Source organism: Rhinatrema bivittatum, chromosome 6, assembly GCF_901001135.1.
Source record: "Rhinatrema bivittatum chromosome 6, aRhiBiv1.1, whole genome shotgun sequence".
Classification (NCBI taxonomy): Eukaryota; Metazoa; Chordata; class Amphibia; order Gymnophiona; family Rhinatrematidae; genus Rhinatrema; species Rhinatrema bivittatum.
This window is the reverse complement of record NC_042620.1, coordinates 181,804,266-181,825,653: the sequence shown is the minus strand read 5'-3', so window position 1 is coordinate 181,825,653 and position 21,388 is coordinate 181,804,266. Positions and strand designations below refer to the sequence as shown.

Sequence of the window (21,388 nt, the reverse complement as noted above, 5' to 3'; positions counted from 1 at the left end):
TTCTGCAGCCACTTAATCTTTCAGAGGATGTGTCTTGGATCCTGGTGGCTTCTAGAAATCTTTCCACTAGAAAGTCCTATAGACTGAAGTAGAGGAGGTTTTCTGTGTGATGTGAGCAGAAGGCCCTAAATTCATTCTCCTGCCCCACACAAAAACTGCTTGATTACCTTCTATACTTATCGGAGGCTGGCTTAAAAAAACAATTCCGTTAGAGTTCATCTTAGTGCAGTTGGTGTAGATGGTATGACCATCTCTGTACATCCTACAGTTGTACATTTCATGCGAGACCTTCAATTGAAGCATCTCCTAAGGCCTCCTGCTGTGTCTTGGGACTTCAGCGTGATGTTAGCCTAGCTGATCATAGCTCCTTTCGAGCTGCTGCGCACCTGTGACCTTAAGTACCTGACCTGGAAGGTCTTATTTTTGGTGGCAGTCATGCTGCACACAGGGTCAGTGAGCTCCAGGTCTTAGTGACTTATCCAGCTTATATTAAGTTTTATCATGACAGATTGGTCTTGTGTATGCATCCTAAGTTCCTGCCTAAGGTGGTGATAGATTTCCATTTTAACCAGTCAGTCATAATATTTTTTCCCAGGTCCCATACACATCAAGCGAACGAGCACTGCACAGTTTGGACTGCAAGCGAGTCTTAGCCTTCTATCTGGAGTGGACAGAAGTGCAAAGACAGACCACTCAACTTTTTGTTTCTTTTGATAAGAATAGGTTGGGCGTTGCCATTTCCAAACAGATACTATCCAAGTGGCTAGCAGATTGCATCTCTTTCGGTTATGCCCAGGCGGACTGCATTTTGGAGGTCATTTCAAGGCTCATTCTGTCAAAGCCAGGGCAGCATCGGTGGCCCACTTGCAAGCAGTTCCTGTGGAGTTGATCTGCAAGGCTGTGATGTGGAGTTCTTTCTACACCTTCACATTCAATAGCAGGTCCATCTATTTGGAACAACATTCCTTCAAGCCTCCGACTAGAACCCTGTCTCATTACGTTCAGAAAAAAACTTAAGACGTGGCTATTCCACCAAACCTTCGATGATCCTCCAGACAACCCTTAGTCTTCTTTTTCCTCACTTGGACGTAGAAGATTAAAGTCCTACAACCATTCAAACGAAGAACTCTGGCACTTACTGAATAAAGCATCTTTTGCATTAATCCAAATTCCTTTTGGACTATGCTTCTTTAATTATTTTTTGGCCTTTAACTTCCTTCCAGCTCTTAAGCTTCCCAAGTTTTTTACTCCTTGTTAAATGTAACTTTATCTTATTCTCTTCTCTTGTTAATTACTTTTATTTATTGCTTCTGTTATACCCTTGTTTTATGTAAACCGATCCGATATGGTTTATTTACTATGAAGGTCGGTATAAAAAAGTGTTAAATAAATAAATAAATAAATTACTTTCTGGATAAGGATGGCCGACGAGACAGTAGGTTTGGCCAGTCTGTCCTTCGGAAACTGTTTGAGGTGTAGAACCCAACTCTCACAACCAGGGATCCGTTGTTTTGGTTCAAACTGTCTCCCCCTCTGTTACCAACAGCACTGGTGTTGTGCCCATTGGCATCTGATTAGGTGTCTGTTGGTCCCCTTTTTGTTTTGGGGAGCAGCCTTTAGCTAGGGATTCATCCATGTGTGTGAGGACTACCATCCTACTTGTCTTCGGAGAAAGCAGAGTTGCTTACCTGTAGCAGGTGTTCTCCAAGGACAGCAGGATGTTAGTCCTCATGAAACCTGCCTGCCACCCTGTGGAGTTGTTTACTCCTATTTTTTATTTTTAATCATAATTCTATGTTACGAGACTGAGGGGGCTCTGCGTGGACGCATGGTATAGGGCATGCTGGGCATGCTCACTGTGTCTAGTCACTGGGCTATTCCCTAAGTCAACTTGATTAAAAGCAGTTTATGGACTTCTCCCCAGGAATTTATCCAAACCTTTTTTAAACCCAGTTATACTGACTGCCTTCACCACATCCTCTGGAAATGAATTCCAAAACTTAATTGTGAATTGAGTGAAAAAGAATTTTCTTTGATTTGTTTTAAATGTGCTACTTGCTAATTTAATGGAGTTCCCCCTAGTCCTTGTTTTATCTGAAAGGGTAACTAACCGATTCACATTTACTTGTTCAAGTCATTTTATGATTTTATAGACCTCTATCATATCCCCCCTCAGCCATCTCTTCTCCAAGCTGAACAGCCCTAATCTCTACAGCTTTTCTTCATAGTGAAGCCATTCTATGCCCTTTATCATTTTGGTCGCCCTTCTCTGTACTTTCTCCAGTGCAACTATATTCTTTTTGAGATGCAGTGTACAGAATTGCACACAGTATTCAAGGTGCAGTCTCGCTATTGAGCAATATAGAGGCATTATGGCATTCTCTGTTTTATTCACCATTCCCTTCCTAATAATCACTAAAATTCTGTTTGCTTTTTTGACTACTGCAGCACACTGAGCTGATGATTTCAATGACAACTATAGCTCTTTCCTGGGTGGTTACTCTTGATATGTTTCCTAACATCGTGTAACTACAGCATGAGTTATTTTTCCCTATATGCATCACCTTGCACTTTCTACATTAAATTTCATCTGCCATTTGGACACCCAGTTTTCCAGTCTTGCAAGGCCCTCCTGCAATTTATCACAATCTGTTTGTGATTTAACTACTTTGAATAATTTAGTGTCATCTGCAAATCTGATCATCTCACTCCTTGTATCCTTTTCCAGATCGTTTATAAATATATTAAAGAGCACCAGTCTAAGTACAGATACCTGAGGCATTCGACTGTTTACCTTTTTCCACTAAGAAAACTGACATCTAATCCTACTCTGTTTCCTTATTTTTAACCAGTTTGCATTCCACATAAGGACATCGCCTCCTATTCCATGACTTTTTAGTTTTCTTAGAGTTCCTGGCTGTGAAGAGCAGCAAATCACCAGAATCAGATGGTATTCTAAAGATCAAAATCACAGAACAAGTAGGCATGTTTTAATGAGACACAGCCAGTATGCCTATCTATGATTTTTTAGTTTTCTTAGAAGCCTCTGGTAAGGGACTTTGTCAAATTCCTTCTGAAAATCCAAATACACTACATCTGTCAATTCAGCTTTATCCATATGTTTATTAACCCCTTCAAAAAACTGTAGCAGATTTACGAGGCAAGACTTCTTTTGGGTAAATCCATGCTGGCTGTGTCCCATTAAATCATGTCCATATATATTCTGTGAGTTTGATCTTTAGAATAGTTTCCATGATTTTTCCCGGTACTGAAGTCAGGCTCACCAGTCTATAGTTTCCCAGATCACTGTTGGAGCCCTTTTTTAAATATCGGGATTAAATTAGCAACCCTATAGTCCTCAAGTACAATGGATGATTTTAATGATAGGTTACAAATTACTAGTAATAGGTCTGAAATTTCATTTTTTAGTTCTTTCAGAACATTGGGATGTATACCATCCACTCCAGGTGATTTGCGACTCTTCAGTCTGTCCATCTTGCCTACTACATCTACCAGGTTCACTGTGATTTGTTACAATTCACCCAAATCATCCTCCCTGAGAACCATCTCCAGAACGGGTATCTCCCCAACATCCTCATTAGTAAACACCGAAGCAAAGAACTCATAAGAACATAAGAAATTGCCATACGTGGTGAGTCCAAGGGTCCTTCAAGCCCAGCTTTCTGTTTCCAACAGTGGCAAATCCAGACTACATGTATCTGGCAAGTACCCAAACACTAAGTCTATCCCATGCTACTGATGCTAGTAATAGCAGTGGCTATTTTCTAAGTCAACTTGATTAATAGCAGGTAATGGACTTCTCCTCCAAGAACTTATCCAATCCTTTTTTAAACCCAGCTACACTAACTGCACTAACCACATCCCCTGGCAACAAATTCCAGAGTTTAATTGTGCATTGAGTGAAAAAGCACTTTCTCTGATTAGTTTTAAATGTGCTACATGCTAACTTCATGGAGTGCCTCCTAGTCTTTCTATTATCTGAAAGAGTAAATAACCGATTCACATTTACCTGTTCTAGACCTCTCATGATTTTAAACACCTCTTTCATATCCCCCCTCAGCTGTCTCTTTTCCAAGCTGAACAGCCCTATCCTCTTTAGTCTATCCTTATAAGGGAACTGTTTCATCCACTTTTATCATTTTGATTGCCCTTCTCTGTACCTTCTCTATCGCAACTATATCATTTTTGAGATGCGGCGACCAGAATTGTATACAGTGTTCAAGGTGCAGTCTCACCATGGAGCAATACAGAGGCATTATGACATTTTCCATTTTATTCACCATTCCCTTCCTAATAATTCCTAAAATTCCTTTTCTTTTTTGACTGCCGCAGTATACTGAGCTGACGATTTCAATGTTTTATCCACTATGACGCCTAGATCTCTTTCCTGGGTGGTAGCTCCTAATATGGAACCTAATATCATGTACCTACAGCAAGGGTTATTTTTCCCTATATGCAACACCTTGCACTTGTCCACATTAAATTTCATCTGCCATTTGGATGCCCAATTTTCTAGTCTCACAAGGTCTTCCTGCAATTTCACATAATCCGCTTGTGATTTAACTACTTTGAATAGTTTTGTATCATCTGCAAATTTGATTACCTCACTCATCGTATTTCTTTCCAGATCATTTATAATTATATTGAAAAGTACAGGTCCCAATACAGATCCTTGAGGCACTCCACTGCCCACCCCACTCCACTGAGAAAATTGTCCATTTAATCCGAGAAGGGCGACCAGGAAGGTGGAGGATCTTCATCGGATGACGTACGAGGAGAGATTGAAGAATCTAAATATGTACACCCTGGAGGAAAGGAGGAGCAGAGGTGATATGATACAGACGTTCAGATACTTGAAAGGTGTTAATGATCCAAAGACAATGACAAACCTTTTCCGTAGGAAAAAAATCAGCAGAACCAGGGGTCACGATTTGAAGCTCCAGGGAGGAAGATTCAGAACCAATGTCAGGAAGTATTTCTTCACGGAGAGGGTGGTGGATGCCTGGAATGCCCTTCCGGAGGATGTGGTGAAGACCAGAACTGTGAAGGACTTCAAAGGGGCGTGGGATAAACACTGTGGATCCATAAAGTCAAGAGGCCGCCAATGAAGAGTGGGTGACTCGCCAGAATGATGGCTACTGCCTGGAGACAATACCCTTATTAAATAAACATACACATGCTTACTGTGACTCCAACATCGCTCTAAGCTTCAACAGCAAGAGGAAATGTGGAAAAAAGGATTCACACTCACAAAGAGGGGAGTAGCTGGCTTGTTACGGCGGTTACTACCCCAAATCAAATAAGCCTGATACTTCACTTTCAATGCATATACAGCATAGTTCTCTGCTTCAACGGCAGGGGAGAAGAAAAACTGATACTTCACACATCCAGCAGAGCTCTCTGCTTCAATGGCAGGGGAGAAGAAAAGAGGGTTCGCACTCACAAAGCGGGGAGTAGCTGGCTTGTTATGGCGGTTACTACCCCAAACCAAATGTGCCTGATACTTCACTTTCGATGCATATCCAGCATGGCTCTCTGCTTCAACAGCATGGGAGAAGAAAAACAACCAATAAGGGCTGTATAACATAGTCTGGGTAAAACAAATAAGCATGGGTGTAGCTTGCTTATTGCGGCGGCTACTACCCCTAACTAATCAAGCTAGATATTTCACTTGGATGCAGCTCCATCACTGCTCTCTACATTAAAGGTGGGGGTGGAAGGGAAATAGAACCAAGAGCTAAGAGAAACAGATAAGTATGAGAGAAAAAATGTGTGAAGCTTGCTGGGCAGACTGGATGGGCCATTTGGTCTTCTTCTGCCGTCATTTCTATGTTTCTATGTTTCCTATCTTTTAACCAGTTTGTAATCCACAAAAGGACATCACCACCTTTCCCATGACTTTTTACTTTTCCTAGAAGCTTCTCATGAGGAACTTTGTCAACTTCTGAAAAGCCAAATACACTACATTTACTGTTTCATCTTTATCTACATATTTATTAACCCCCATCAAAAAAGTGAAGCAGATTTACGAGGCAAGACCTGCCTTGGATAAAGCCATGCTGGCTTTGTTCCATTAAACCATGTCTTTCTATATGTTTTGTGATTTTGATCTTTAGAATACTTTCCACTATTTTTCCTGGCATTGAAGTCAGGCTAACTGGTCTGTAGTTTCCTGGATCGCCCTTTTTAAATATTGGGTTTACATTAGCGATGGCTTATTTTTCTCTAAGTTCCTCTTTAACCCCTCGATCACATAATGGTCCAACAAAGTCCCTCGCAGGTTTCCTGCTTCAAATATATTTTTAAAAGTTTTTATTATGAGTTTTTGCCTCTACAGCTAACTTTTTTTTTTCAAATTCTCTCTTAGCCTGTCTTATCAATGTTTTACATTTAATTGCCAATGCTTATGCTTTTCCTATTTTCTTCAGATGGCTGCTTCTTCCAGTTTTTTAAGGAAGTTTGTTTGGCTAATATAGCCTTTTTCACCTTGCCATTTAACCATGTCAGCAATCGTTTGCCTTCCTTCTGCCAGTCTTAATGCCTGGAAATCATCTGAACTGCATTTCTAAGATGGTATTATTAAACAATGTCACAAATGAACAAGAGCAAAAACACTATCTCATTAGAAATAAGTAAAAATATAAAGAGAGAGAAAAAAATACAAATTCCCAGATTTTTCAAAAACACCAATTTTCAAAGTGAGATTCAAAAAACACCTCCTTCAAAGCAAGAAAATATGTATGGATGTCATCAAGTCAGACATGGAGTCAATACACTCAACTGCCACAGGACCTCTCATTCAATTGCCCAGTTCTAAAGTTATTGTATATAGTAATTTTTGTTTTATTTTGATGTAAAATCAATTTTAACTCAATTTCCAAGTCTCTTGCAAGCGAACAAAGTTTCAAGAATGATGATCACAGTCCAATTAGGAAATGCCGACATTAGCTAATGTTTCCTCTGTAGACTGCTTCAGGGGATCAATTGTAATCAAGGCAGATTAAACCACATATATCTGCTGGGGTTTGCATCTGGACTCCACCAAGATCTCACACAGTTAAACCTTGAAGGAAGTTAAACTGTGTGAGACCTATTTAAGTGATGCGTGAGGTCCGTCAATTTTGCACCAGGCAGGGAAGTTACCAGGCAATCCTCGCATCCACTAGGCACCCAGCTATCTACATTCCTAGTGATCAAATCACCACTATGATGGCTGACGTAACTCTTCCCTCCTGGGCAATAGCCCTGGGAGACTTGTCCTCTGTGTGAGAGGACAATGCATCACCTAGAGAGCAAGTCCTTGTGCCAGTATCACTTCCTGATATACCAAGGTGATGCTTTCCAACTAGGAGAACTTCCTCCTCCAAGACAGAACTAGGACTGCCAGACTGGAGTTGGGACTTGGCTACTATGTCCCTGAAGGTCTCCTCTCTATATATTTCTTTCTGTCTCAGTTCCTCCAGGTCTGCCACTTTAGCTTCCAGAGATCGGACATGTTCTGTCAGAGCCAGGAGCTCTTTTTCACCAGGTGCACACATACAATCTTTGACATGCAAGTTAAAAATCGTACATGTGACACTTGATGCACAAAACTGGAAGGACCTCCTCTTGCCTTCATCTTAATTTTGTAGAGTGAACATAAGAACATAAGAAATTGCCATGCTGGGTCAGACCAAGGGTCCATCAAGCCCAGCATCCTGTTTCCAACAGAGGCCAAAACCAGGCCACAAGAACCTGGCAATTACCCAAACACTAAGAAGATCCCATGCTACTGATGCAATTAATAGCAGTGGCTATTCCCTAAGTAAAATTGATTAATAGCCATTAATGGACTTCTCCTCCAAGAACTTATCCAAACCTTTTTTGAACCCAGCTACACTAACTGCACTAACCACATCCTCTGGCAACAAATTCCAGAGCTTTATTGTGCGTTGAGTGAAAAAGAATTTTCTCCGATTAGTCTTAAATGTGCTACTTGCTAACTTCATGGAATGCCCCCTAGTCCTTCTATTATTCGAAAGTGAAAATAACAGAGTCACATCTACTCATTCAAGACCTCTCATGATCTTAAAGACCTCTATCATATCCCCCCTCAGCCGTCTCTTCTCCAAGCTGAACAGCCCTAATCTCTTCAGCCTTTCCTCATAGGGAAGCTGTTCCATCCCCTTTATCATTTTGGTTGCCCTTCTCTGTCCCTTCTCCATCGCAACTATATCTTTTTTGAGATGCGGCGACCAGAATTGTACACAGTATTCAAGGTGTGGTCTCACCATGGAGCGATATAGAGGCATTATGACATTTTCCGTTCTATTAACCATTCCCTTCCTAATAATTCCTAACATTCTATTTGCTTTTTTGACTGCTGCAGCACACTGAGCTGACGATTTTAAAGTATTATCCACTATGATGCCTAGATCTTTTTCCTGGGTGGTAGCTCCTAATATGGAACCTAACATCGTGTAACTACAGCAACAGTTATTTTTCCCTATATGCAACACCTTGCACTTGTCCACATTAAATTTCATCTGCCATTTGGATGCCCAATCTTCCAGTCTTGCAAGGTCCTCCTGTAATGTATCACAGTCTGCTTGTGATTTAACTACTCTGAATAATTTTGTATCATCTGCAAATTTGATAACCTCACTCGTCGTATTCCTTTCCAGATCATTTATATATATATTGAAAAGCACCGATCCAAGTACAGATCCCTGAGGCACTCCACTGTTTACCCTTTTCCACTGAGAAAATTGACCATTTAATCCTATTCTCTGTTTCCTGTCTTTTAACCAGCTTGTAATCCACGAAAGGACGAAAGGAGTGCTTAAGTTTAGGTTGCTAAGGAAGTAGTAATGTGTAAATTAGAATCATTAAAGTTTATTGGCAAAAGGGATAATTAAATTATTGATAAGGGCTGGGGTAATCCTATGGTTTGATAAAAAACCTGATTGATTTTTAATGTGAACTCTAGCTAATAACTATCTTGGCTTCTTTTTATATCAGAAATACACACACTAAAGAATATACCCCACTATATTACCTTTCCTGCAATCTTTGTAAGTCCTAAAATTTCCCAAAGCAATACTTATTGATCATCTTCAGCCACCAGCAAGATGATCTTCTTTCAAGCTCCAGCTGCTCTCAACACACATTTTCCCAAAAGCTTACTTAACCATGAGAGATTGGAAATTGGATGATAATTGCCTAAGTCTGAAATAGACAGTGCTGATTTATTTTAAGTTGGACAGTTGCACTCTTCAGAACCTGTGGAACTATTCTTTCAGTTACTGAAGTATCCTTCAAAGCTTGGATTGTCTTTACTGAACAAGGATCAAGAACAGATGAAACAAGTTTAAGCAAAGAGAGGAAACTTAGCACCTCAGCAGAGCAAACATTACGAAAATCTGTCCAAGCAAATTGAGATGGTTGCATAGGCATATCCATGGAACAACATTTATAATTTTGTAACAAAGATTCTTGAATCAAGACCACCTTGTTCTAAAAAAGGTTTGCCAAGAACTCTCAATCAACACCAGGCGTTTCTGAAGATGCAATAGGTTTATCTAATAAATTCAGGAAGGATAACTTTCAAACATGCACGATTGCGCCATATGCACAGCTATATGGACGTGTGCGCGCACGCACAAGCATTTTATATTGTGTGCACAAATATAAAACATGCGTACATTTACCCAAGAACATATTTGCATATTAAAAAATATACAGCATGTATTTTAAATATAGCCAGATAAGTTTTGCCTTTTCCGGCTAACTGATGACAAAAGTCTAAGTGCCACTGTAGCGACTTATCTGACTAAGAAGCACTTTTTAAGAGCTGGTTAAATAAAAGGAAGGCGGTACTTAGCCAGATAAGTAAGATAGACAGATAACTTGCATTTGAAGACTTATCTATCTGCCTGTTTTACTTGTCATTATTGTATTTTATGTTTGTTTAATTTTGTAAACCGTTTTGGTCATAGTCTGGAATGATGGTATACAAATACCCAAAAATAAATAAGTAAAATAAATAACAATGACTAAGTAACACTTTTGAAAACTTATCCGGATAAGTCAAAGTTTATCTGGATAAGTGGGACATCTGCTATGCATGTGTATTTATGCTCCTAATTTTAATCATCTACGCGTATTTTCCTTAGTACTTGTTGGCTTTTATGCATGTAAATTCTCAAATTTTATAACATACACATGAAGGAAATGACCATTTTCCCAATTAGTCCAACAGTTTGCCCAGTGTAACTCTGGGTCATCAAGAACCCCCCCCCCCCCCCCCCCCCCATCTCTTCAGCCTGCACTCCCCCCAGTTTACCCAGATCTCTTACCCCATCAGTATTTGGTTATAAAGAATTCTATTCTGATTTATACCAGATAATTAGCAGGTGTGAGTGTGCGCAAGTAACAGTTGTACATGTTACATTCGCAGGTTATAAAATAGCACCTTATATGCATAAATGTTGGGCCTGCCCCTAGCCCACCCCTATTTTATAAGAGCAAATTTATTCATGCACCATTATTTGCCCATGTGCAGTATGTTTGAGATTTATAAAATAGCACTTGTGCGAATATGCGCTATTTGTGTGCGCATATGCTCATTTTTACATACGCAACTCTTTTAATATTGACCTTTAAGTCATGTTAAAGAGCTGTTTGAAGCAAGTTAGAAACAGAAGCTTTCTTGGCCTCTTGACATGTCATTTTTTATGAAGGCAGCTTGTCTAAGAGCAGGTTGGCAATCTATCCGCCATCGTTCAAGAGGCCAGGCCGTTGCTTTGGCAATTGCAAGTTCCTTTAAAATCCAGGGGCACAGTGATGAGGTGAACAATTTGCCACTGCTCTAAAAGGAGCAATATCATCTAGTGTTTTGAAACAAAACTTGATTCCAGGAATCAATAAATGATGAAACATTTTCAGTCACCAGGCTCCATGCCAGTTAATTCCAATGTACTGCAAAGTTCACTGAACCAACCATTCTCTGTGATGTTTAAAAGAATCATTCTTGAGCACAATAGGGTTTTTTTTTCCCAGATTCCATCAAATCAAATTGAATCAAACTGTGATCTGACCACAGAATGGGTTGAATAACCCTACTGTGGCTGACCAGTCACAAAAGGCAGAATATAAATCAAACAAAAAAAATAATTATGCATCAAGTCATCATCAACTGAAGTTTGGTGAAATGGCAAATTGTCTGACCAGCCTCATAAATTGGAGATCCAATTGCTTGTGTAAAACCAAGAGTAGTCATTGCATCAATGACTACTACTTGGTTACTCTCTAGTAGTTTGTAGATTGAAATCCACAATAATGACTAACCCTTGCAAACAAAATTGTATTGTTGCTATATGTTTGTTTATTAATTTATTTAATGAATTGCTTTACTACAAGTAACCAAAGGACTGTACAATTAAAAAAAAAGAAACATATATAATAGGATAGTAAGTCAAAACCATGAATAATTAAATATACACTTTTAAAAAACTAATATAATAAACTTCTAAGAATTCACAATAAAATGCCATAAATAAAAGACAAATATGTTAACAAATGTTTAAAACAAAACCACAAAGTTAGGAGCTACCACAAATGCCTATCCTAAGTTTAGCTAAAAACAATCAAATCTTCTTTAAAAAATTAATTAATCATGAAAAAATTGACCTCTCTTAATACCAGAGGGTCAACATTAGATGAACCATGCTGATGATAAACCAATAATAAGGCCCAGGTAATGGTTTGCACCACTAGGCCCTCACAGCCTGAGCGGAAATTGCACTTCACATGTTTTAAGAGACAACAAGGTCTTAACAATAATTAACACCATCTTCCCCCTCATTTACCAACCCTTGGTTAATGTTTGAATAAATAGCTAGACTGGCCTAACTGAGTCAAAATAAGAATATCCACATCATGTCTTGATAGTACAAAATAGATCCAAAGATAAATCCAGTAATATATCAACAATAAGCTGGCCTTTATTTCATACGGCTCAGGCATTAATATATAATATATGGTGCATATATTATGTATAGTGTATGTGTTTCTGTTTTATAGTATTTACTTTTTAATAAACTAGAAGTTGCAAGTATAATAGCAGCTTTCCTTTATTAATGATTCTTTCTCTTCCTTAGAATAAAAGAGAAAAAACAATTTTAATCTCACCTGGATATCACATGACTCGAGGTAAAGACCACATCTCTGTTACATTGGGAGAAGAATTTTTTGGATCCATCTCTCAGACCAAACCAGACAAGAGCCCACCCAGGTAACCTTCCAAAATGACAATGGAAAAATAGGAACAGTTGTTTTTATAGATCATAAACCCTCTTCTTTCATGCTGAAGTTCACCTAAGGTAAAAGAATTCTGCTAGGTTAAATTTTCTTGCTGTGGCTACTGGCAGTACAGCCCAGTGATTTTTAACATAAAGCAACTTGTGACTATAGGCTATAGTGATCTTGTCCTTTCTCACTTCCTACTACTTTCCTCCTCCAGCCCTGCTCTGGTCTAGTACAGGGGTGAGCAATTTTTTTTTTTTAAAGAAGGCCACATTACTGGCTTTCGTTTGCCCCAGGGGCTGAGAGTTCCTCATTCAGGGGGCAGTCCCCCTTGGAATTCCTTGACGGGGGTGCTTCCCACTTCCCTGGAAAATAAAATAAAGGGGTACATATATGCAAGTAAGTGTTTAAAGTGTGTTAGAATAACTGAATATGAGTGAGTGGTGAAGTGGGTGAATGGGTTGGGTCCATCAGTTACACAGCATTTTTAAAACTCAGGGAAGCAGAGCACCCCCACTTCCTGGCTGCTGATCTCAAAACACCAGCAGCCAGTAAGTTGCTATGACTGGCCTGTGAGTTTTCCTATGCCTGCCTTTAAAAAAACATACCCAGGGTGACTCACAACATAGAGTCATTTTGTTACTTGCGAAGCCTTTAGTCAGCCATGGCAGTGAGCTGGGTACCTCAGAACCTTGCCCCCACCCCCCCTTTTCTAACATAGGGTTGCTTGGGTTAAGCTTGATTTCCCTTGATGCTCTAATACCTGACAGTTTCAGCCTTAATTCCACCTGAAAGGTTTCTGAAGTCTGTGTCTCAATATTTATCTGGCTTTCTCCATTTGTGAGATCCAGCAGTACATAGAAACTCTTTCCTTCTTGATTATTATTTCTTATTTAGTTGTACAGCATCTCTAAACAATGTATTTCACAGTGCTAAGCTGGTAAATTGACAGAATACTAGTTACCTCAGTGCAATAAGGTGTATGCGCAGTTTTACCTTTGAGTGTACACATTTTTTTAAAATTCTTTATTTATATAATTTTAATATGATATACAGAAAAATGTTTCCTCTTTATACAATCATTAAAGAAAAAGAAAAACAATTGATGAAAATTAAGAACATAAGAACATAAGAAATTGCCATGCTGGGTCAGACCAAGGGTCCATCAAGCCCAGCATCCTGTTTCCATCAGAGGCCAAATCAGGCGACAAGAACCTGGCAATTACCCAAACACTAAAAAGATTCCGTGCTACTGATGCCAGTAATAGCAGTGGCTATTCCCTAAGTAAACTTGATTAATAGCCGTTAATGGACTTCTCATACAAGAACTTATCCAAACCTTTTTTGAATACAGCTATACTAATTGCACTAACCACATCCTCTGGCAACAAATTCCAGAGTTTTATTGTGCGTTGCGTGAAAAAGAATTTTCTCCGATTAGTCTTAAATGTGCTACTTGCTAACATCATGGAATGCCCCCTAGTCCTTCTATTATTCAAAAGTGTAAATAATCGATTCACATCTACTCGTTCAAGACCTCTCATGATCTTAAAGACCTCTATCATAGCCTCCCTGAGCCGTCTCTTCTCCAAGCTGAACAGCCCTAACCTCTTCATCCTTTCCTCATAGGGGAGCTGTTCCACCCCCTTTATCATTTTGGTTGCCCTTCTCTGTACCTTCTCCATCGCAACTATATCTTTTTTGAAATATAGCGACCAGAATTGTACACAGTATTCAAGGTGCGGTGTCACCATGGAGCGATATAGAGGCCTTATGACATTTTCTGTTTTGTTAACCATTCCCTTCCTAATAATTCCTAACATTCTGTTTGCTTTTTTGACTGCTGCAGCACACTGAGCTGACGATTTTAAAATATTATCCACTATGATGCCTAGATCTTTTTCCTGGGTGGTAGCTCCTAATATGGAACCTAACATTCTTATGGCTATCCAAAAATACAAGTAATTGATCAGGTTCAAAGAAAATGTAGCGGGCATTATTCCAAATTAAGATACATTTACAGGGGTATCTTATAGTAACCCTGGCACCCATCAACCTCGCTTTCTGGCGCATCTCCAGCAGTTTTTTTCTTCGGATTTGCATTGTTTTAGTAATATCTGGAAAAATCCAGATCTTTTGTCCCTAGAACACTTTCTCCCTGTTTCGCAGAAATAATTTTAAAACCATATATCTGTCAGTGTTCAAATTTCCTTGCTACATCAAGTGTTGTGCTCACTGCTCGTGGGGTGATCTCACAATTAGTTTCTCTTATCTCTGGCCCGAGCCTGCCTGGCCTGCCTTGCGGCTCCGAGCCGCTGCTGCTTCTCCTCGCGGCAGGCATGCCGCTGATGCTGAGGCCCTGTTTACTGCTGTGTAGAAGCCACTGTCGTCCGCCTCTGCTCACGGGGAGGTGCTGTTACCGACGCCGTGCTCCACAGCAGGGAGCCGCTGTTGTAGTCTCCTCTTTGTGGCCCGGATGCCACCGCCACCGCTGTCCCCTGTGGCATGGAGTGCCACCACTGTTTTCACCTCTCTCACTGCTGGGATGCCACCGTCGCTGCTGCTCCTCTGCTGGGCCTTGGGCTTCTGCATAGGCGCGCGCATGCACCTCTTTTGAATATTTAAAGGGCCAGCTGCGGGAGTAGTCCCGCAGGCCCCAACTGAAGATGTCATCGCCTCGTTCTGCCTTCAGTCCTACAAAAGGGCTCTCTTCCACTTCCTCGGCGCCTTTGCATCATTTCTTCATGGTTGTCCATGGTCTCCTTGATCGACAAGGTCCTCCGTGATCTTCTTCTGTCTAGATGGCTCTATGTTCTTCATTGGATGTTCCTGATCCTCCTGTTCCAGTCCAGGTTCCTGGCTTACTTGTCCCTTCGGAGCTCCGTCATGTTGCCTGTTCTGTGTTCCTGGTCTCCTGTTGGTCCCTTGTTTAGTTTTCTGAATCTTCATCTCATCCAACTCTTCAGTCAAGCTACTGATGTTCTGGTCTTCTGGATTCTCCCTCTTGTTCCTTCAGGCATGCCAGCGTGGTGGTCGGGACCAGCCATGGGCAGCTGTGTAGGGCACTTCCTGGCACTGGGTCTGTTTCCAAGTCCATCTTCACTGGATCAAGTTCTCGGAGTCCATCCCTGTTTCTAGAGTTCCAAGTTCCATGATAAGTCTCGAGTTCCTGTTCGTGTTCCTAGTTCTGGATTTGTGGAGCTTGTCTATCCAGCAGATTGCCTTTCCTTGTTCCAAGCCTTGTTCTAAGTTCCAAGTGATGTCCTGACTCCTGTCTTCCTCCAAGTCTCAGTCCTGAGACTGTTCCATTCCCCGCATGGTCTGCGACCAATCTGTGGCAGGTTGTGTAGGGCGTGCAATAGGACAGTCCAAGGGGGACTGTATAGAGCACACTGAGGTGCAGTAACCTGGGAGGCTGGACTCCTCCTGTTCCTGACTCCTTGTCTCCAATTCCAAGTCTTCATCTCCAGTTCCAAGTCCTCTGAGTCTTCGTCTCCAAGTACAAGTCTTCTGAGTCTTCGTCTCCAGTTCCAAGTCTTCTGAGTTTACATCTGAGTTCCATGTCATGTCGTGCCCTTTCCTCAGCCTTCATTTGACCTGACAGTCATTGTTCCCAAGCAGTGAGTCCAAAAGGGCTATCAAGTGGCCAGAGGGCTACCCCCGAGACCAGCATTGCTTTATTGGGTCTCACTCTGTGCGTAGGTTATAAAATACTCTTCACACGTGCATGTCTGGAGCTGTACACACATGCATACACGTGCCACTTTGCTACTGCTCCTTGTTGGGCACAGGAGTCCATGGGGGAGTTGGAAGGGAGTATCAGTCAGATACTCTATATGGACCATTGTAAGGGGGCATTTTGATTTGGGGTGAGTTTTTGGAAGGTGGGTTGGGGTTAGGGGATGTTGTTATAGACACATTCAGAGGTATCCATTGTACAACTGACCTCATTAAAGAATTTTTGACCTTATAAGTCACTTATAAGGTCTCTCTCTCTCTCTCTCTGCGCATATGTTACACATGCCAGCTGAGGAAAATTAGAGGCTACAAGTATCAGTGCTGGCTCCACCTTTGAAATGCCCATGACCTGCTACTTTTCCACCCACTTCTGGGCGCACGTACATCAATGTACGCATGCCCTTCCCAGCTATTTAAAATTTGCATAGCTCCCGCTCGGCTACTTACGTGCATAAATAGCTGTTTTGTGCCCGTAAGGCTTTTTAAATCTACCTTAAAGTTGTTAAAGTATTTTATAATCTACACATAAACAATACACGTAGTTATGCGGTCCCAGTCGCAAGCCTTGCGATCGGGCCCTTACCTGCTGTCTTTCGGCATCCGCAGCGGGTGGTTCAGGGCAGCTCAGGATCTCCCGGGGTCCCGCGGTGGGAGGCATGCTTTGCCGGCCCAGTTCGGGCCTTCTCGTGGCAGCGTCTCCACGAGGGAGACACCGCCGAGGCCCCGAATCTAGCTCCTCTCTCTCTAGGCACGTGCGCGCGCGGGGAAGCCCAATTTAAAGGGTTTTTCCCGCCAGACCATGGCCCGCCCACTTTAGTGACGTCAGACGCCAGCTAGTATTTAAGCCGGCGTCTGCTTCTTCTCCCTGCCTTGCAACGAGGTTCCTCTTCTGAGTGCTAGTTGCTTTGTGTACCTGCTCTTGATCCTTGGTTCCTGCTCCAGATCTTGTCGTTCCAGTCCTGCTCCTGATCCTTGGTTCCTGCTCCGGATCCTGACTTTTCTCTCCTGTTCCGGCTCCCGGTGCTCCAGCTCCAGTTCCTGCCTTCCTACCTTCTCACCTCCGTCCTCCCTCCTCCCTGGTTGGTCCTCCTGGCTTTGACTCTGGCTTGTTCTTGTTTCCGCTTTTGCCGCCTGCCTCGACCTCGGATTGTCTCATTTTCCTCCGTACTCCGGTTATCCTAAGTCCCAGTGGCCTGGGACCTCACGAGCTCCTCTCGGGGGGGAGCCACAGGCTTCCAGGGTGAAGCCTCTGCTTGGATTCCAAGTTTCTCCTAAATCCCAGCGGTCTGGGATCTCACGAGCTCCTCTCGGGGGGTCCGCAGGCTTCCAGGGTGAAGACTCCGGATCTTCGTGTGTCCTGACACCGCCCACCGGCCTACTCCTTCTTCGCAGAGTGCCATCCTCTTCTTCCATCTCACTCTGTCAGGCCGGCCCAAGGGTCCACTCCTACACCCGCAACAGTTTGCAAGGCCATGGACTCGGCGGACTTGTCAGGGCTCCAGGCCATTCCCGTTATGGCCCAACGTTTACAGCAACAACAGCACTGCTTAGACGTCCTGGCGGCCACGGTGGAGCGTTTGGCCAACCGGTTGGACGCAGTACCTCTGGAGGTTCCTCAGGCCCTGTTACCCACACTGGTGGTAAGCGTGCAGACGCTAACTCAGTTACCAGCACCATCTCGCTACTCGGGAGTGGCCAAGGCCTGTCATGGTTTCTTGAACCAATGTTACATCCGGTTCTCACTACTGCCTAACCAGTTCCCGGCAGACTTTGTGAAGGTGGCCTACATCCTGTCCTTGCTGGATGGGAAAGCACTGTCTTGGGCCTCACCCATGTGGGAGTGGAATGGTCCTCTCCTGAATAATTTGCCGCAGTTCGTAACTAGCTTCAAGCAAGCCTTCGATGAACCAGCACGACTCGCTACTGCCACCTCGGAACTCCTACAACTGAGACAGGGCTCTCGCCCCTTGGCGACTATGCCATCGAAATTCGAACGCTTGCTCTCGAGGTCGGGTGGCGCGAGGACAGCCTTCGGGGTCTCTTTTTGGAGGGGTTGGCGGCTCAAATTAAAGATGAGCTGGTGGCTCGTGATCTGCCAGATGACCTCAACGAGCTGATCGACTTGGCAGGGGAGGATAGATTGTCGTCTGCAACAGCAGGCATGAGAGACCCGTCCTTTCCGATGAACAGTACCTCTAGCACCTGCATTTTCTAGGCCGATGATGCCTGCACCCAGTCAAGGAACAGCACGCTCGGAGACCCCCGCAGAAGAGCCCATGCAGTTGGGGCGTATCTCCATGACGGCAGAGGAATGGCGGCGGCGGCACTCTCTGGGTCTTTGTCTCTACTGTGGGGTGAAGGGACACTTCCTGGCCCAGTGTAAGGAGCGTCTGGAAAACGCCCAAGCCTAGGAGGTCCTGAGGAGCTACTCCTAGGTTGTGTTACTTCTGCTCCTCAATGTACCATCCCTATTACTCTGGAATACCCGGGCGGCGCCTTCGAGACTCTCGCCTTCATTGATTCCGATGCCGGCGGGAATTTCATCCAGCATGATCTGGTGCAACAGCTCCAAATCCCTGTCCATCCTCGTAGGACTCCACTACGAATAACCTCGATCTGAGGAACTACGCTGACTGGAAGTATTTCTGCTTCTACGGAACCCCTCACACTTCATACTGGGGTCCTTCACTCCGAGAAGATTTCCTTCTTGATACTAGAGAAGGCTGTTCATCCAGTGATACTTGGACTATCATGGTTGCAGCAACATTCCCTGGTGATTCAGTGGGACACATTACAGATAGCAAAGTGGAGTTCCTATAGTTTCGACAACTGCCTTCACGCTCCACAGACGCCCAGAATTCCACTGTTACACATTTCAATGGCGATTCCAAGGGCATACGCCAATTTTGCGGATGTCTTCTCAAAGAAAAAGGCAGAGATTCTGCCACAACATCGCCCCTTCGACTGCGCGATTGAGCTGTACCGGGAACCACGCCGCCTCATGGTAGGGTGTATCCACTATCTCTGCCCGAAACATGAGCCATGTCGGAGTACATTGCTGAGAATCTCGCCAGGGTGTTCATTCATTCCTCGAAGTCACCAGCAGGGGCCGGCTTCTTCTTTGTAGGCAAGAAAAATGGTTCCCTGAGACCCTGCATTGACTACAGAGGCCTGAACGCTATTACTAAGTGGGATTGTTACCCTCTTCCCTTGATCCCCGAGCTGTTGGATCGATTACAGGGGGCTAAGTTATTCACCAAACTTGATTTACTCGGAGCCTACAATTTGGTTCGTATCCATCCCGGTGATGAGTGGAAGACGGCATTCAACACCAGGGATGGGCATTATGAGTACCTCGTTATGCCTTTCGGGTTATGCAGCGCCCCAGCAGTTTTCCAACATCTAATGAATGAAATACTCTGTGAGCATCTCTATTCTTCAGTTATTGTGTACCTCGATGATGTGCTAATCTTTTCTCATGACCTGGATTCACATCGACAACATGTGAGACAAGTTCTTCAAATCCTCAGAGACAATCACTTATATGCCAAGTTGGAGAAGTGTATGCTCGAACAGGAATCCCTTCCTTTCCTGGGGTACATAGTTTCTGCAATGGGGTTCCAGATGGATCCCAGCAAAGTTACAGCTATTCGTGAGTGGCCGTGTCCTAAGGGGTTAAAAGCCCTACAATGCTTTTTGTGTTTTGCAAACTTCTATAGGCACTTCATCCCTCACTACTCATCCAAAGCTGCACCCCTGACCGCTCTTACTAAGAAGGGAGCCGACGCAGTGGATTGGTCCATTGAGGCCTGCCAGGCGTTCGAGAACCTGAAAAAGGACTTCATGCAGGACATTTCTTTACTTCATCCTGACCCCCTCCGTCCCTTCATAGTGGAGGTGGATGCGTCCAACGTAGCTGTGGGAGCTGTACTAAGTCAAAGCACTTCTTCTGGGAGGTTACTACCGTGCTCATACTTTTCTAGGACGTTTTCGTCCGCAGAGTGCAACTACGGCATAGGGGATAAGGAACTGTTAGCGATCAAGCTGGCCTTTGAAGAATGGAGGCAATGGTTGAAGGGGGCCGCTCATCCCATCACGGTCTTCACGGATCTTAAAAATTTAGAGTTCCTTTGCCAAGCACAAGACTTAAATCCCAGACAAGCACGATGGTCATTGTTCTTCAATCGGTTCAACTTCGTACTACACTATAAACCCGCATGCAAGAATGTGTGAGCAGACGCACTATCTCGTGCTACCGAGCAGGAGAGGGAGGAGGACCGACCTCAGTTCATCCTGGACCCAGCCAAAGTGATCCTGTCATCAACCGCTGTGGGCTCTGCGGGAAGAACTGTGGTACCATGACACGCACGAAAGAAAGTGCTGGTTTGGGCTCACAAGTCCATTACCAGTGGTCATGCTGTCCATGAAAGAACTCTCGACTTGCTCAACCGTTTTTACTGGTGGCCTACTATAAGGCGAGATGTCCGCGTTTACATTAGTTCCTGTCCCACATGCGCCAGACAGAAGCCATTGGTGGGAAAGCCAAGGGGACTGCTACAGCCACTGCCTATACCCACAGAGCCCTGGACACACATCGCCACGGATTTCATAGTAGACTTGCCGGCATCGGAGGGGAACACTGTCATCTGGGTGACAGTTGGCCGCTTCTCCAAGATGGCTCATTTTGTTCCTCTTCCCAAACTACCATCTGCACCAGAACTTGCTCAGCTCTTTGCCTCTCATATCTTTCGTATTCATGGTCTGCCACAAGATATAGTCTCAGATCAAGGGCCCCAATTTACAGCTCGCTACTGGAAAGCCTTGTGTAGGCAATTTGATGTGCAACTTAGTCTTCAGCCTTCCATCCACAGACTAACGGACAAACAGAGGGCACTAATCGCTCTTTTCTCTGCTCCTTCGTCAACGAAAAGCGAGGTAACTGGGTAAGCCTATTACCTCTGGCTGAGTTCTCCTACAACAACCACACCCATTCGGTAACTGGCAAATCCCCGTTCCTGACTGTATTTGGGAAACAACTCAAACCACCATTGCCTTTGCCGACGACCAGTATCTCGCCAGCGGCTCAGTTGTCTGCTCAACAAATGCATAACCTCTGGCTCTCCATCCAAGTCAAACTCACCAAGGCAGCCAGAACCGCCAAGAGATGGGCAGACCAGCATCGTCAACCTGCACCAGTCTTTCTCCCTGGGGATCGTGTGTGGCTCAGCACTAAAAACATTCACCTTCGGGTCCCTTACTGGAGGTTAGCACCACACTATTGTGGCCCATTCCGAGTGGCAGAGAGAGTGGGGTTAGTCTCCTACTACTTGCGCCTCCCTTCTTC

At 43.5% G+C, this 21,388-nt stretch overlaps 1 protein-coding gene across 10 annotated transcripts in view; it reads left to right on the top strand.

Annotated features, from left to right (window-relative positions):
- Positions 1-21,388, top strand: part of FLACC1 (flagellum associated containing coiled-coil domains 1) — a 238,547-nt gene that overhangs the window by 78,525 nt on the left and 138,634 nt on the right. For all 10 annotated transcript variants that reach the window (XM_029606249.1, XM_029606250.1, XM_029606255.1 and 7 more), the window contains one exon: positions 12,162-12,295. In XM_029606249.1, the coding sequence (XP_029462109.1) occupies positions 12,162-12,295 (134 nt within the window). The remainder of the gene's footprint in view (positions 1-12,161; positions 12,296-21,388) is intronic.